The sequence below is a fragment of the Thermobia domestica genome, chromosome 2 (assembly GCF_964235325.1).
Source record: "Thermobia domestica chromosome 2, izTheDome1.hap1.1, whole genome shotgun sequence".
In the NCBI taxonomy this organism is placed as follows: domain Eukaryota; kingdom Metazoa; phylum Arthropoda; class Insecta; order Zygentoma; family Lepismatidae; genus Thermobia; species Thermobia domestica.
The window spans coordinates 318,332,273-318,351,024 of NC_137455.1; the positions used below are offsets into that span (position 1 = coordinate 318,332,273).

The 18,752-nt window shown below is 33.3% G+C and overlaps 1 protein-coding gene across 1 annotated transcript in view; it reads left to right on the plus strand.

Moving 5' to 3' along the window:
* The first annotated feature begins 490 nt into the window (after window positions 1-490).
* The window catches only part of LOC145678641 (aminopeptidase N-like), a 60,546-nt gene continuing 42,284 nt past the window's right edge, over window positions 491-18,752 (plus strand). Inside the window, exons 1-3 of the mRNA XM_081749007.1 lie at window positions 491-588; window positions 9,123-9,612; window positions 17,796-17,951. Coding sequence (XP_081605133.1) covers window positions 573-588; window positions 9,123-9,612; window positions 17,796-17,951 — 662 coding nt within the window. The 5' untranslated portion in view covers window positions 491-572. The remainder of the gene's footprint in view (window positions 589-9,122; window positions 9,613-17,795; window positions 17,952-18,752) is intronic.

Sequence of the window (18,752 nt, forward strand, 5' to 3'; positions counted from 1 at the left end):
GCTTCGAATAGTTCAATTCAATCTTCTACAGTTTTAATATCCTGGTTCATGGCTCCAGCAACTTACCTTTTAGGCATTCCACCTTCTTATATGCAATTATTCTTCCTCTAGTTATAAGAGACAAATAGCCTACATTTTTAATACAAAAGCAATTTGCAATAGACAACATACAGTCCTTTCTAAGTTCGCTCTGGCAATGCTGTTGGAGCATTCTCAACTGGTTAAAATTATTAATATACTTTCTTCTCTCCTAGTGTCGCACAAAAGTTTGAAAGAAAAACAGACACTCATGCTTTCGTATTATATAATGGATACGGAATGATAGAATAAAGTAGACCCAAATTTAAATAGATTTGATAAGAATACAATAGAAATTATCAAATTTTAAAGTCTGTTTGTTATTAAGAGTTAATAGATAATGTTACCAAACGGATGTCTGGCGATTACTCACTTAAATCAAGTGGTATCATAATATTTGTTAATTGATAAGAGCCAATGTTGTTAAGCGAAATCGTCTTTTGGAATCATACGGTGTGGAAGCATTAAGACATAATCACGACAATTAAATAGTGATGAAGCCTTCCATAGGTACAGTACATTGTATTACAATTTTTTAGCTTATAAAATTTGATGTACGAAGATTATGATGTATTTAAAGCACAGGGTAGCACAGATTATCCTGGTGGACATTTTAATTGATTAAGTAAACTATGAGCAAAGAAAATCTTACTTGCTTACGAGCATTACTGAATCTTTTATGTTATGTCCATACTATACCATTGATTAAATGAAGAAGAAGATGAGATATATTAGAGTTATCTTCTTGCCAACAGTTACAATCATTGCAAGAGTGTATTTACCAAAATTTAAAAAGCTAGCTTATCCAGAATACTGCATCTAGCCACTTACTGTGGCATATATTGATAGAGGGTTAAATTATTATGAGAGGGGGAAAACTCAATATTATCATTAATTAAATGGGTAAGGAATGTATACTTTAAAAAAATTAATATTACGTTTCTGAAAACTTAGAATAAATTTATTATTTCCTGTCTTTAAACTATGCAAAACATTTCTTAGATATTCTACTTTGATGTGTTCGTTTCTTGAAATATCTTTTCACTTTTCATAATCGATACTATATGAGACATACAATATAAAGTGCAATCTTAACCACTGTAATGCGCTGAATGTTCTCCCACCGGGAAATCGAATTTCGTGCCACGTATAGCAATGGCTCACGGATGAGCCCTCACACCAGCGGAAACGACAACTGGGATATAAAAATTACAAATATTACTCAGGCAGGAAATTAGAGGCAAGAAAATGAATTCATAATTATTCTTTAGAAACATTAACGGGAGTTTTTTATAATAGCTAGACTTTTGTAAACATGGTTCGAGTATTTCTTTGGAATTTCCAACGAAGTCATTGCATAGAGTTGAAATCAAACAAGGAAAAGGGAGTACCTCAGCCTATTTGAATTCAAATTACTTTAATAATATGTGAGTACATGAAAATCTACTGAACAGGGATAAACTGATTTTCAAGAAATATGTCTTCTTCTTCTTCTTCTTCTTCTTCTTCTTCTTCTTATTATTATTATTATTATTATTATTATTATTATTATTATTATTATTATTATTATTATTATTATTTGCGTGTTTTGAATATACCATTTCCTTGGGAACAATTGAGTTGTTATGCAAGATCTGTGTTTTTTTAAAGACACCTTCCCTTAAGATCCCCTAATTTGAGTAGAGGCTTCTGCAAAATTCTAGTGGAACGATATCTGATTCTTCCATTTGATCGCGGTTTGCTGCAATTAGTTGAAGTGCAAAATAATATTGTATTGAGCGTAGAATGAAGCCCGACAACCAGTACAAGACGGAGACCATCAAATCTCCATGCACAACAAAATAGTGTCTCTTGAACATTAGATCTGGATGGGCTGTATCCATTCCTTCATCAACAAGTCCAACATTTTCAAGTCAACGATAAAACACAAAGACATCAATTTTGTCATTGGTTATCATGTAATAAGGAGTTGTTGCCGTAATTTTATATATCGACGAGTTAACGTGTATTCGAGGTGGTACTAATAACACTTATCATTGATTAGTGAATAACTCTCATTCTATCATCGAAATTTACTCTACGCAACTTTTCTTAGTTTACGTGTGCTGTGGCTTCGTAAATAGTATGTTGATTAATCCTGTCATTTTCGCAGAATAAATGAAAGGCGCCTGTTATCTACATTTCTGAGAAAATTACTTATCTGTACAAATGGAAGATGCACCCTTTGTTACAAGAAGATGTACGTACATCCAACATCAAGGTGCAAAATCCACAACAGTAGGATTGTTAAAGACAATCTTAATCATGTCTACCACACTATGTGGATGAACGAGAGAGTCCCATTCACTGGACTGTACTTTGCAATAACACCACTCCTTCGACTTTAATGTATGGAGGTAGTTAACACCAAAGTCAATACAAGTTATGAACCAGTCTCTCACACCAACAATGTTCGTGTCTATTTACGGGACAATCGCGATCCATAAAGGCGTTCCATTCAAAACATCCTGAACAGATGTATCAAATGCATTATGTGATGTCATCACTGAACATTTGGTGTAAGATGTGTCAAGGGAAAAACAGAATTTTTTGAGATTATTTCTCGTCCTTGCGAAATTTAAAAGTGTGTGTATTTTGTAGTTACTACTTACTGTTAAGAGAAAACATGTGTTTCTCAAACGTTTTTCGTTTTATTCTTTTTCCATTAATTTCCATTAAATACTCATGTGTCACCACTTTCTGTTTCATGATTATCTTTATTTCATAAAATTTACCTTCTATTCGATATTATTACGATTATTCACTTCCGTATTTGTTGGTCTTACTGACATTTAGTTTTCAGGATCACTAGTGAATGATTTTGTTTGTTGCCAGTCATGAATAATATTTTTTCTTATCCACTATTAAACCTAACGTCTCCAAATTTTTCATCGATATTTGGCATACAACATCTTATGCTCTGCTATCTTTTGTCTGCATTGTATTTTCATGCAATTCCCACAAATTATTCGGAAAAGGGAACATTTTTCGAGACAATTTTGGAAATTTTTCTTTCCATATGCATTAGAGTATCTTAATATACACAATTCGAAAGGTGTGGATTTCTTACTTTTCCAACGCGCTATAGATCTTCCCAAAAATCTATTACATGCTGGGAAAAATACTTTTCTATTGGTAGTTGACAAAAAACGGTTAACTAACTGTGGCTAGCAAACCGTTGGAATCGGACTTAAGCTCAGAAGTTTTTGACGAACCTTTTTGCTTACAATTGTCCATACTATAAGTACCCAAAATGTTTATACTTCGTTGTGAGTCAGAATCTCTCTCTCTCTCTCTCTCTCTCTCTCTCCCTATATATATATAACATAGCTACTTCGTCAGAATCTTCAGTTATGAATTCGAATCGGGGCATAACTCTCTGTTAGCACTCCAAAGCAGTTGTCATGTAAAATGGTAAGGTGCTGTGAACCATTCAGGTTGCAAAAATTTATACAGGTTGTAAAACTTTCGAATATCAGCCAAGGGTCCCCACTGCAAGAAATATGACACGTCATTGAGAAAAATCCATCCCCATCTCACAACAGTTATCAAACCAGCTCGGTATTTCCTTGTCCCACACTCACCTTCACGAATTCTGGAAAACCATTACATTCTGTAACATTTTAAAACATGAGTTGATACCAACTCAGGCCCAGAGAAGAATGGATGTGTGCCAAACACTATTGCATAATCCATGTGATATAGTTTTACACTACAGATTGTGACATGGATCGAAAAGTAGTGTTTTTTCCAAAATCCGAATATGCGAAAGCAATGATCAAAGGAAACGTCAACTTTCAGAACTGGTCTTCAACGAGGGCCGTATCAAGCATAAAGTTTTGCTTTGTATGAGATATAATTATGAGGAAGTAATTCAGTTAATTTCGTTCCTAACGGTTGTACCTTCAATGCAGAATTCTATCTCGAACATTTGGAGAGGACGAATATTGCAGTACATCAAAAACATAATACATTGGTAAACCCAAGGCACACCTTGCTGCAAAAAGATAATGTAAATTTACATTTGGGTTGAGAAAGGCAACAACATATTTTTAAACTTGATGTCATCCAACTTATGCAACACCAGGCATAAACTCTCAACCTTGTTCTGTTGGATTTCTACTTATTTCGGTACTCAACTTTCAATGCTCGGCCGTCCACTCTCGCCTTGAAAGACCTTAAGACTAAATAACGGTTACAATGCTCCACAGGTCCGTAGCTCTTTAGAGCAGACTCCAACTATTTTAAGCTCTTTTCTTCTACGTAACATCATCAATGATTTATGAACATAAGAATGTCAGAAACGATGAAACATCCTGAGCTTTCATTAAAACACTTATCAACTTAATGAGAAGATCTGGAATTGGAAATACATCAGATGTCTGAATTGGCAAAAGTAAGGTTGGTAGCTTAGCGCTGGGCTGTTCGTGGTAGAGCATTAGATCATCATCATCATATTATTATTATTATTATTATTATTATTATTATTATTATTATTATTATTATTATTATTATTATTATTATTATTATTATATTTAGTAATACTGTGTAAACATTCACAATTTCACTCTTGGTACAGCACATTCTTCAAAAATGCAGAGAAAGCTGGTTATACGGTAGCGAACTGAACGTAAAGGGCAAGAAGCCACACACAATTGCCGAAGAGATGTTAATGTCTGCTTGTAAAGCAATTGTGATAATAGTCCTAGGTTTAGAACCTGCCATTAAAATTTACCTGACACTAAAAATATATAATCCTCTTTCTGTTGACACAACCAGGCGCCGAGTTCATTTTAACTACACATTTACGAAAAATGGGCTTCTTAATGTTAAGTGAAATGAAAACGTCAAAGAGAGGAAACACTTATATTAAGGATTAGGTAACAGCCCTTCCACCTAGTATCTCAAGATAGCCTCCAGATCGAGAACCATTATTATTCACAACAATAATAATAATAATAATAATAATAATAATAATAATAATAATAATAATAATAATTGTCAATCCGGATACACCCAAATGACACTTAGTAGATGGGACTGAGACCTGAAGGTTCAATCGTTCATGGCTTCGCTCATCCGCGTAGAAATCAAATGTACTTTCCAATATTTCCAATGACAAAGTGAAATAAACACATATAAAAATTAAATAATTATTTATAATAAATAAAGAACACCAATAATTCAATTTCAAAATAAAAATTTATTAAAAGTAACGTAACTAGGGTTGTGTATTTACAATATTTCGTTAGGATAATGTAAATACACTAAAATGCAAAACAACAATAATAATATATATAAATACCAAAAATATATTAAATGAAAATTGAATACTTCTGAATAGCAATATAATTTTTTAATTAGTTCTGAACAATTAATTCTATATAAGAATATTCTTTGATCTTTAATCTTTAGCAAGTGATTATACTTCTTGAAAAAATATTTCTTGAAAATATTGTCCTTCAAATTATAAAGTTCAAATGTTATTATCGACAAAGTAATAATATTACTATCAATATTAATTTCAAATTTGAATTATCATAAAGCAAAGCAAAAAATTTGCTAATTTAACTAATCTGAGCGCGCTACTAATTTTTTTGCTACTTCGCTTTACGAATACTCTGTATATCATTAAAGTAATGAAACATTTATCTAATACTTGATTCTCAGACTTAATATGTACTATCAAGACTCTTATTCATGAATACAAATCGCAATTCTTCAATATATCACTCTCAGTCTCTATATTTTCAAAACAGTGGAATAATAATGTTGGAGAATCGAACATTAATCCTAATTCATTTAAATTCATTCAAACATTCATTAAAATATTCCACCTTTAAATTTCAATTCCTAATATGCTATATTCCTTCATTAAATTAAACAAAAGTGGAACAAGAATGCTGGAGAAAATTTACGGTAATCTGGAGATCTTTCCATCAAACTGTACTCAAGCAAAATCAAAATATACGTTAACGACACTGCAAACTGAAAAGGAAGCTACAACAATTGGAAATATTGGAAAAATAGTTATCTTATCAATTTTCGAGAATTAGGCCCAGCACTACTTAACTCTCCGCAATACTTTAAAAATGAGAAAAATTTCTTAATTGATCGTAAATTTGAAAAAGAGTCGGAAATTGCATAAGCAATTCAACCAAGATTGTGAAACAAATTTCACAACCAACAATCACCAAATTAAACGAGGCACAATGACTACTCGAAGAAAAAGTTGAAAATTTCACTCACCTCTTGTTAATTAAGTTTCGGAATTTACCTTCTATTATTCTGACTTCTCCTCATTTGGTAATTTGGATTATGTCTGAGCTCTTTTGGATATTGAACAAAATCGAATCGGTTGGAATTTGTCAGTATTCATATATTATGAAAATTCTTTAAAATTCTGTTAGAGCATTCATTCACATACAAAAAAACTAGAATGAATGGAAATATATTCGGTTTATTACAAACCAAACAAACTGGTGCCAAATAGGAATCAATTTTTAAGTGATCAAAATGGGCTTTGACTAGGTACAAAATACCCTTCACTTCACTGTATTTAAGTAGCAGAAAATCGTTGCACAGAATGAAAATATAGTGAGAAAATAATGTAATCATACGTACCACAAACTGTGCAAGCAATCCACAGAACTTTATACCACTTTTAAAGAAAGCTCTCACACGCGGTATAACTTTCATAGCTAAGTAGCCTCACTGAAAAGAAGAGAAAAGTGCTCATTTGACACGCTACTAAGTTAGCTATCGTGAATTGCATAAAGACGGAATAAAACATCACTTATTCACTGATCACTTTCATTATTTTACACTGGCAAACCAGCAAAAGAATTTTGTCGATCCACGTCGCACACTCCATCTATACACTAACGAACAATACGAAGAGCAACCATTCTCCACAACAGAGAATCCCCTCTCGAACGGAAAGGAGAACCTTCACGGTTGACGATGGAACAACAAGTCAAGAAGGTGAGAATCCTTGCTTGTCTTGCTGAGTCGGCGAAGCGCTCACCCCGCCCCCTTCGCGATAGGTATTCATTCCTCCAGCAGATTTGCCAACTGCATATAACTAATTATTCCACATATTTTTTTTTCTTTTTACAATATAACAATTTTATACTGACTCTTACATAACTTTTGACTTAAGCATTATAATTTACATTAATATTCTTCCATTTTAATTTTCAATTATACTTGTGACGCGTCCATTTTCGTAGGCCTCATTCTAGACGAACATGGAGCGTTACAATTGAGAATTACATTGTAAACAATTCCTCCATGGATCACGGTGTGCGTGCAATTAAACATACACAAGTATCATGTTCAAAGTATAATTCAACTATTTACTTAAGTAATAATAGAAGAATGTACTTTCTACTGTTGAATAACTCCATACATGTTACGTATAAAGTTTAAATGCATTTCACTGTTAGTACCTGCCATAACATATTTTAATTAATTTTCATTAATAAATGAAAGATTTCACTTCTGTTTAATACTAGAATTTAATGTACTACTATTGCTAATAATAATAATAATAATAATAATAATAATAATAATAATAATAATAATAATAATAATAATAATAATAATAATGTATCTTTACGAGAATTATCTTTTCACGTCCCATTTTATATCCTGAAATTTATAATGTGTAGCGAGTTGGAAAAGGTTGATTCTGAACACTTTTATAGCTATCTTGGTGCTACGTAAGGAGTAGTTGAGTTGCAGTGTGCAACGCACTAATCAGACCGAGATTGTATAAAATGGGTGACTCTCCGATTTCCAAGGATGTCAAGTTGTTGGCGTAGACGTTATCTAAGGGCGTACAACATCCGAGAAAACTCACGGCAAATATACATCCACGTAAAGGAACATTGGTTGGAAGAAAACTTCTAATGTCAGGTCCCGTTAGGTATTAAAGCACAATTCTTGTGCCGATGCCATGAAAGTGGCGAAGGAAATGAAACACCACCTGTGGCGAAAACCACAGTCCACCGAGAGCTAGATAACATTGACTTGCGCTTTCTGGTTACAAATTCACTAATACAGAAGTAAAATGCATCAGTAGAATGGCAATGGAGCAGCGAAAATATTATCTGAACCGCTGATGACTTGCAATCTGGTCAACTTTGTCATCATTCACATTATTTTGAACTTTTTGGGCCATGTTAAAGTTTGGTAAACATCCAAAGAAATGTATGATTTGCAGAGTCTCTTTACAATCGTCAAGCATAACGGTAGATCTGTTATGTTGTCCGCAAAAGAAGGAATTCAATTGGTCCTATATTGACGCTTATCAGTTATGTTACAATTTTATGTTACAAGTTTAGAAGACCATTTGCATTTTACAATGTTAAAGATGTTTCCCGGCAATAACACTATGTTACTGGATGGTAATGTCTCCATAGTCACAAACGGTCTGACCAACATCAGGATCAACTGATGCACAATTGTTCGCTCACTCAATCTCGAAAGTTGAAGACCTTCGTTCATGTGTGAGAGGACAGCCCGATGCAAATTTTCACCTCCATCTTCTCTGATGGAACTGAGTGATAATGGTTTAATATTGTACTGACCACAATCACTACATACCCTATAGCATGAGTGTAATATGAAAATTAGTCTAACGCCATAATTATCTGGGCAGTTTTATTCTTTCAGTTATGTTTACATTAAATTGGTAAGTATTTGTGTACAAGTGAATGTAATTATAGCTAAGCCCAGTAATTCAGGTTTCTGGTACAATAAATTATGATACTGATCTTAATATTGAAATTTGTGATAAACGTATATTTTATATTTATTGTAAATGCTATACTAATCGCGATACTTTCTACGAGAAGATAACCGTATATTGACGTCTCAGTGAAAGTGTAAAGTATTAATTGTAATGCAATTCCAAAACGTTTGAGATGTGAAATACATTTTAATTGTACAAATGAAGTAATTGACATATTTGTTAAAATATATTTCATATATATTTTCAGCACTTAATCTACTTCTGTACCTTCTTCTTGGTACAGTCACCAATGGTCTGATAATACCTCACCAGCACAAGAGTTTTACCAATCCTAAAATATATCCCAAGGATTCTGACGGAGTACGTCTCACCAGAGAAGTAGAACCTTATTACTACAACATCACCTTGATTCCTTTCTTCGATGACTTTTCCTTCAACGGAAATATTTCAATTTATATATCTGCAACGGAAGAAGTAAACAGCATCACTCTGCACATAGACCAAATTACAATTGACGAGGACTCAGTAACTGTATTGGATTTGCAAGATTCAACTGAAATTCCTATAGACAATTTTGAATATAATACCGATTACCAATTCTTCATCATACATTTAACAAATTATACTCAAGCAGGAGGTAATTACACCATTAACATCAATTATAAAGGAACACTGATTCATGATGACGATTGGTCTGGGTTTTACAGGAGTTCTTACAGAATCAATGGAGAAACAAGGTAAAAACAATAAATAGTGTATATCTAGAAACTAAAATATAGAAAATTAAGCGAAGTAATCTAATACAACTTCATGATTAAATTAAAACTAAACTGATCAATGCTTATCATCTTGACTCAATATTATCAATGTGTTCAAATCAATACGTTATGAAGTAACAGTCTAGCGACTGTAATCAAAGTTTAGGAGCTTATTTTTTTAATTCTTTTTTCTCTTATTGAAATCCCATTTTCGACATTTTGAAAATCTTTGGGGTTAGCCGTATTGGATTATGCAAAAGATTACGCAAACAGGAAAGTTTTCTTTCTTCTGTACAAATCACATTGTCTGTACAAATCAGTGAAGGTGTCCATTTGTACGAAAGAGAATATACAGTTCAATTTGCTTCTACTGTACAACTTTTTTTTTGTTGAAATATTCCCATGGAAATAAGTTCGTTGCTCAATGATTTTTCTTTTAAAATTTTCCTCTGATTTATAACAGATGGTTTAAAATATCCAGGACTCAAGATTAATCAAATATAATAATATTTGTCCAACGAACTAAAACAAAACTTTCACTGAATTATATAATTAAAATATATTTTAGTAGCAATATTTAGACACAGCACTTCACAAAGTGCACTGGTATAAATACAGTACGTGTAGTAAGTGAACAATATGTGAGAAATCAATAACGTTGTGGTTTGGAACTATGTCTGTGAAATTGCGTTTTGAAATGGGAAGTTACCAATTCTGTCCACGGATTAAGATAGGTATTTACCAAGAACATAGGATCAAAAGAAAAGAAAAGAGGTTTTGACACCAGATTTATTTTTTGTCTCGCTACATCACTCGGTTGACTTAAAGGTTGTTTTCCTTTTCTGCTATAAAATTAAGAATTCAAATTAAACTCCTTTCTTACCCTTTCGATATACTTTAAAATGCGTTAAATTGTAACAAATTTGAATTGGACTAAGAACCCAATTAAGAATATTCACCCTTAAAGAAGGCTAACTTGTTGGCCAACAGTAACTAAAAAGTATCCTGTTCTTTCTATCTTTTAAATTGTGATAGTTCTTTTTTGGCGTTGAGATAAAAAATGTATGCATACTTACCCTAATGGCTGTCTGTAACTAAATTTGGGAAGTTTCTACACGTATCGAGGAGAACTGAATGTAAGTTAAAATTATTAAAATATACATTTATCAGTACTAAAACTTTTGTATGTAACATTTTCTTGTATTTTTACTACGTATATAATATTACTTTAAATCAAATTAATCAAAATGTACAATTACTGAATATAGCACTATTAACTCATTGCGTTTGTGTATAAACTTTTTTGCTCTTGAATATTACGCAATTCTATTTAGACCGTGGCTCAAAGGGGTTATAACTCCCTCGCTTGTGGAATTTTGTCTCCAATCAGTAATGTTCTTTAGGGTCTATAGAATAAAAAAGTGGTTATTGGTCAACATATAAGTGCAACACCTGGGTACTATAGCCCTTAACCCTTTGGCACCCGTGTATATTTAGAGACATCGATGAGATAATGTTTAAATGACCATAGATCAGACAACCAGTAGAACACTGAAACAAAATTATATCTCGAACGAGTTGCAAGAGAGTAAGCGTTCAGTTTACGTAATGAACGGGACATTTCTGGGTACAAAGGAAAAATAATTGAGGGATACTTAAGAAAATTCCACTTTGAAAATTCTACCTCGCGATTTGTTTAGTTATTACGTTGCAACACGGCATAGTAGGTGGACAATAAAATGCATTTGTGTGTCTTATTTTATGTTCAACTTAAACTGAAAGTTTCTTCTTCATCCATCAAGTAGCAGGAGAGAAAATGTTTTTTTATATAGTTTTCATAGAGTTCATAATAATAGATTTTCATGGAAGTACCTGTATGACTTTATATACAAGGTTCCGACCGTCAGTGGAACACTTGAACAATTTATAAGAGTATAGGCTTATGGTTTACGTAATGAACGAGACATTTCTGCGCACAAATCAAAATTAATTGACCGATATTTAAAGAAATTTCCCCAAAAAGTACCTTCTCATGATTCTTCTACTTATTAGGTGGCATCACTGCAAGCTAGATGAATAGTAAAAGGTCCTAAATTATGTTCAACTTAAACTGAAAATTTCGTCTTGATCTATCAAATAGCAACAGAGGAAGTGCATATTCTGTAGTTTCAACAGGGTTCATAATAGTTGATTTTTATGGAAGTACGAGTATGATTTTGTATCAGTGTTCCATTTTATTTCTCTGTCGAAAAACAAGAGATAGAAATTATACTAGTTCATTGCTCATTCGTTATATTATGACAGATTTCCAGTACCGAGAATTTCACCAGGAAGGTTTTATGGTTTGTTCCTTCATTGTATATTACAAAATATTTCATAGCAGTAATTTTACTGTTGTGCGGTTACATTATGCTCTTTTGAAAATACTTGTTGTTTCGGTATTCTACAATGAATACAACTTCCAAACATGTCTGCTGGTATGTAAACTTATAAAAAAAGGTCTCGACGTTATTGTGTATTGCATGTATTTTTATTGCAAATGAAATCACAATTAATATAGTATCTAATGTTGTTTATTAATTGTCGTAATATTGAACAATCTGTTATATTTTTTTTGTTCTTGTCTGTCTGTAAGTTGATAATAAGAGTACATTCACACTGTAACCCACGTGTTCTCAGTTATTCTGAAGAAGAATGGCAAACAAAAGGAAACCAGTCAGACAGACGGAAATTGTAACAAAAATCGATTGATGTTTCGAAAAATCGATAATTCTGTGTAATGTATGTTTCCATAAAAAATCCATAAAAATATTCAGGTCAAAGAATTGTGGGAAGAGTGTGACACTGGAAAACCTCAGAATTTAACTTCAATTAGCATCTAAATTTCTGCAGAATACTACACAAAGATAAACTGTCTATCGCTGGTACTACCAAAAGTTTACTAGATTACCATGGTTTCTAAGTTAGTCTGCTAAATCATGTGTGGTGGAAAATTGTACATTTCTAATGAATAATTCATCATATTTGGAAGGACTTCTACACGACAGTATGTAGCAGACATCCTGTTTAATGAGGAATAGTGCATATTTTGTTAGAAATAGAGCTAAAATGGAAATCACGAAAAACAGAAAAGGATGTTTCATGGGAAACTTTAGTGAAATGTGTCACTAGAATTGCTGAATGTGCCATTGAAGGAATATCTACTCGAAATTATGATGAATTACTACTTTTACAGATTCAAGAACCGGATCTCATAGTAGCCGAGATGAGGTATCATAACGTTACCAGATCATGGAGGAAAAAATATTCATGGAAGAAACATATCTAAAGATAAACTCGTTGAAGGCGCACACTGTGCAGGTACATCAGTAAGTGTTTTGGTTATTGAAGCAGCTTTACTGTTACTGCGAGCTGCCCTTAGTCACCATCGATAGGAGAGTTTGTTTGTGGCCGCTCAGAGCAGGAATCTACATTCCAAGAGCTTTAATTTAACTCATCTCCTCATGCAGTTTATATTTACCCCTTTAAGTCTAAGTAATGCGAAAATCCTCGGGAATTATCCGCAATTTTGGCGTGAGCAGTTACGAAATAGCTATCGCTTGTCGGTGGTGATTAATAACAGTTCACAGTAAAATAACGCTGCTTCAGTAATCAAAACACTTACTGATATACCTGCAGGGGATCCGTCTTCAACGAATTTATGTTTTGGTATGTTTCTTGCATAAAAAATTTCACTTGACGACCTACGGAAAATAAAACTCTATTGGACGTGGGAAGCGCACCAGCAACTTCTCCTTGAATCCACATGTTTTACATTCCTGATTAACACTGCCTGGGTCTCCTTGAACATACATCAAATATTTTTCCCGGATAGAACTTGACATTTCTACATTGTACTCCTTAAGTATGTCCGCTGGACATATGCACAAATCTGCTTAAAAGTTTTCACATGTAACATATAAGCATGTTTTGAATGTTTCATTTTCACTAGGTTCATTCATTCATAGGAATTCTGCCTTTATTGGCAGGTCACTTGCCGCAGCTGAGAAACTTCCATGTTTCACGGTCCTCCGCTAACCTCTTCGTCTTCGCGTATGATCTTTCTGTTTTAATATCATCCATTAATTGTAGTCTCCTTCGCCCCCTCCCTCTCTTTCCCGACACCATACCCCCTAGGACGTCCCTCATGATACAATCTCTTCTTACTCAATGTCCCAACCAGTTTATCTTCGTCTTTCTAATAATATCTAAAAGTGTTCTTTTCTCACCCACCATTTATAACACTCTCCCATTCGTTTTCCGCTCGACCCAACTAATTCTTTCCATTCTTCTCCACACCCACATTTCGAAGGCTTCTGGTCGATTTTCGCCTCCTTTACGTAATGTCCACGTTTCCGCCCGATGCAGTCCAACACTCCACACGAAGCATTTTATGAGTCTTTTTCTCAACTCTTTATTCAAGGTACCACACAACAGACTTTTCTTCTCCTAAAGGTGTCTTTCGCAATTCCTATCCTTGCTTTTATTTCACGTTTGCACTTCACGTTATTACTAAGAATACTACCCAGATATTGAAAACTATTCACTTGTTCTATTTTCTCCCCTCCTGCTTTTATATTTGACACAGATCCCTTCGTTCCAATCACCATGGCTTTTGTCCTTACAACATTTATTTTCATCCCATATTCCTCAAAGCTCTTTCTCATTTTTTCTAACATTTTATTGATTTTCTTGTCAGATTCTGCAAGAAGCGCCATATCGTCTGCAAATCTTATGCATCTAATCATTATACCTTCCACCGAAATGCTATCATCATCATATAGGCTCTTTTTCACTATCTCTTCTGAATAGACATTAAATAGTGTTGGTGAGAGGCAGCATCCTTGTCGAACTCCCCTTCCAATTGCACTCTCTTCCGGCAGGTCTTCCCCTATCCTAACACTTACTTGTTGGTTCATGTATAAGTTTTGTTATGAGTCTTCTATCTTTCCATTCCAGCCCTATCTTCGTTAGAACTCCCAACAACAATTCCCAATTCACACGGTCAAAAGCCTTTTCTAGATCAATAAATACAACATACACCTCTTTCCCTTTTTCTATAAATCTTTCACCGATCGCCCTTAATAATCCAATTACATCTCTTGTGCCTTTGCCTCTTCTGAACCCGAACTGCTCCTCCTCAACATCTTTATTTGTTCCTTCATATAACCTTCTGTTCAGTATTCGGAGCAGAATTTTAGCTGCATGAGATATGAGACTAATAGTTCTATAATTCTCACATCTCTTTGGGTTCGATTTCTTAGCCATCGTTATCATGATCGTTTTCAGAAAGTCTTTTGGCTATTCTCCTGTTTCATATATTTCATTGCATAGTCGCAACAATTCTTTCTTTCCCTTGTCTCCTATATTGTTAATGAATTCGATTGGTATGTTATCTATTTCGGTTGCCTTCTCATTCCTAATCTCGGATATAGCCTTTTCAAATTCATCCCGAAGAATACAAAATCCTTTATCATCCTCGCCTATTTCATTTTCTACTTCAACATTTAGCCTACACAGTCTATCCCTATTCTCATATAAGTCCTTAACGTATTCTTTCCACCTTCCTATGACCTCATTTCTATCGCTGACTACCTTCCCATTCTTATTTTCTACTGTCATCATAACACCCCCTTTTTTCCTCCTAAATTCCATAGATTTCACCTCCTTGTACATTTCCTCATATTACCGAACTTTTTCTAATACTTCTATGTCCTCGCATTTTCTTCTGTAAAACTCTTCACTCTCTCTGTCTGTTTCTCTTCGTAATTCATTATTTAAATTTCTGTACTTCTTTCTGCCCTCTTCTGTATCAACCTGTTTCCACATCTTCCTCTTCCTCATTTTCTGCAACATCTGCTTTGTAACCCACGGTTTCTTAGCAGTTTTGTGTTCGCAGTAACCTACTGCTTCTTCTGCAGCCTACTGTAAGCAACGTTTAACGTGTTCCCACCGTGCGTTACTACCTGCGCCATCCTTTCCTCGTCTGAACATTTTTCTTCGAATTTTTCAACGAAAAGATTTCTTATTTCCTTGTTTTTCAACTTTGCAGTATTCAACACTTTGTTACCTACCTTTCTTCTGCCTACATTTTTCAGTTGAATATCTACTTCGGCCAGCACAAGATTATGATCAGAGAAAATAGCCCCGCGTTCTTTAAGCTATTCCGATACCTGTCCTGAATCATAAGATAGTCTTCACTAGATTAGTGTTTAGTAATTTCTTATATAGTTTTTACGGCATAAGTTGTGACGCTTTATTTCAGCTCCTATGAGGTCCACTTCTCGTATCTGTAACTGTAGTGGCTCATGTTCGTTTCCTTTTGTTTGCCACTCTTCTTCAGAATAACTGAGAATACGTGGGTTTCAGGGTGAATATATTACTATTATCAACTTAAAGACAGGCAGAAACACAAAGAATAGAACAGATTGTTTAATATTGCGACAATTAATAAACAACATTAGATACTATATTAAGTGCGATTTCATTTGCAATAAAATTACGTGCACTACACAATAACGTCGAGACTTTTTTTTATAAGTTTACATACCAGCAGACATGTTTGGAAGTTGTATTCATTGTAGAATACCGAAACAACAAGTATTTATAAAATAGCATAATGTTACCGCACAACATTAAAATTGCTGCTATGAAATATTTTGTAATATACAATGAAGGAACAAACCATAAAACCTTCCTGGTGAAATTCTCGGTACTGGGAATTTGTCATAATATAACGAACTAGCAATGAACTAGTATAATTTCTATCACTTGTTTTTCGACAGAGAAATAAAATCGAACATTGATACAAAATCATACTCGTACTTTCATAAAAATCAATTATTATGAACCCTGTGGAAACTACAAAATATGTACTTCCTCTGTTGCTATTTGATGGATCAAGTCGACATTTTCAGTTTAATCTGAACATAAAGTAGGACATATAAATACTTTTTATTGTTCACCTAGTCTGCAGTGTTACCACATAATAATTGACATTGTAACATAGTCATAATCGTACTTCCATTAAAATAAATTATTATAAAACCTGTGAAGACTATAAAATACATTTTTCCTCTTTTGCTAGTTGATGGGTCAACATGAAATTTTCAGTTAACCTGAACATAAAATAGGACAACCTTTTATTATTCATCTAGCTTGCACCTATTTAGAGTGTTGACGCTTAATAACTAAAAGAACGCCGAGAAGGGACTTTTCAATTGTAATTTTCTTAAATATCCGTTAAGTATTTTTTCCTTTGTACGCAGAAATGTCTCGTTCATACATAAACTGAATGCCTACACTCTTACAAATGGATCAAAGTATAACTTGTTTCATTGTTGCACTAGCGGTCTGATCTACTATCATTTAATGAGATACGAACGATGTCTGTAAATATACACAGGTGTTAAAGGGTTAAGGGCCCCAAGACCCAGGTGTTGTACTTATATGTTGACCTTCAACTATTTTTTGATTCTAAGGACCCTAAGGAACATTACTAATATAGTTGCAAAATTTCCCCACCGGGAAGCGGAAATTGTAACCCCCTTGACCCTTGCTCTAGTTACTTTTTTCTATATAAAGTTGTTTCACGTTTTTCTATTTCATATCAAATAGTTTGTTATTAAAGTTTTTCATTGATATTCTATATACCAGGCAAAAGAACTTAAAAGGTTAATTATTCTTATACATGGAGTTCTTATTAATTGGGCCGGGGCTTCATCTAGGCATGTCTTTTAAATTACGCTGCAGGTTGTATAGGGAAACTACTTTTATTAACCAGATACTTGTATATCCCGTGTAAGTTTCTTTTCCTTTTAGAATTGACGTGCAACCAAAGAACTCAAATTTATATATGACAATTATATTCTTTCATTTCACAGTAAAACAATTGAAACTAATGAATTGGGTCTCATAAATAAACCAATTCGTTGATGAATAGTTATTTTGTAAAATAACGGTACGAACACTTAAAATAAATTACAAACGTAAGAAAAATGTACTGTTTTCATAATGTTTGCAAGTTTTTATATCAACCACAATAAATAACTCTATCGAAGGTTTCAAGTGCTGTTTTATTCTTTTAAAATAATAATATCCCTTAAAATAATATAATGTTCCAGGTGGCTGGCTGCAACTCAATTTGAACCAACGGGTGCACGAAGAGCGTTTCCTTGTTTCGATGAACCATCATTTAAGGCAAGATTTAAGATAGCTCTTGGACGCCCAGCAAACTACTCATCAATTAGCAATATGCCACTGGAGAAAACAGAGCCTTTGTAAGTATTAATACAGTAAGTGCAATTTAATTTAATACAGTAATATGAATGTTAACACAACATATGATAGCCCGCTATGTATGACAATTTTTTTGCAATAATGGTTCGTAATTCTTTGGAACAATTAGCCTACTATTACCTTCTTTTCGTAGCAGGACTAAGTTCATTCAACATACGAAACAAGTTAACACACATTTTGTTTTTATTTCGAAACAATAACAATAATCGTTTCGTTTATTTAAAGTCTGAAAAAATGTGACATACATTATTCAAGAGCACACTTTAATAATGTGTCATATGCATTTGCTTCTCAAAATCATTGAAGTAGTAACATCGTAAAGTGTAGAGAGGGTTTAAGACAGAAAACTTATTATATAATTCAAAAATAGATATAATAAAGAAACCAATTTTCGATCGTAATAAATAAATAATAAAATATAGAAAAAGGACATTATTATAGATATGAATGGAAAAAAGTGTCAGATATGATATACAGTATTTTTGTTGTAATAAAAATACCAAAAAGGAAATTATTTCAATACGAAAATGGAAGTATAACAAGTAAAATATTCTAGAATTGAAAAGAGAGCAGAAGACACGGAAAGAATACTGAGATGACTATGAAGAGTTAAGAGTGTTACAATTGTGACATAGAGTTATGTGGGGAAAGGGATTGTACGATTGAGAGAAGTGTAAATTTTGAAAATTATATTGGTTTTGAGAAACTAACGAAAATCAACGTTGTGAAATCACATAGTTTGTGATACAATTTTTGCACATTACAAATCAGAATGTCCATAA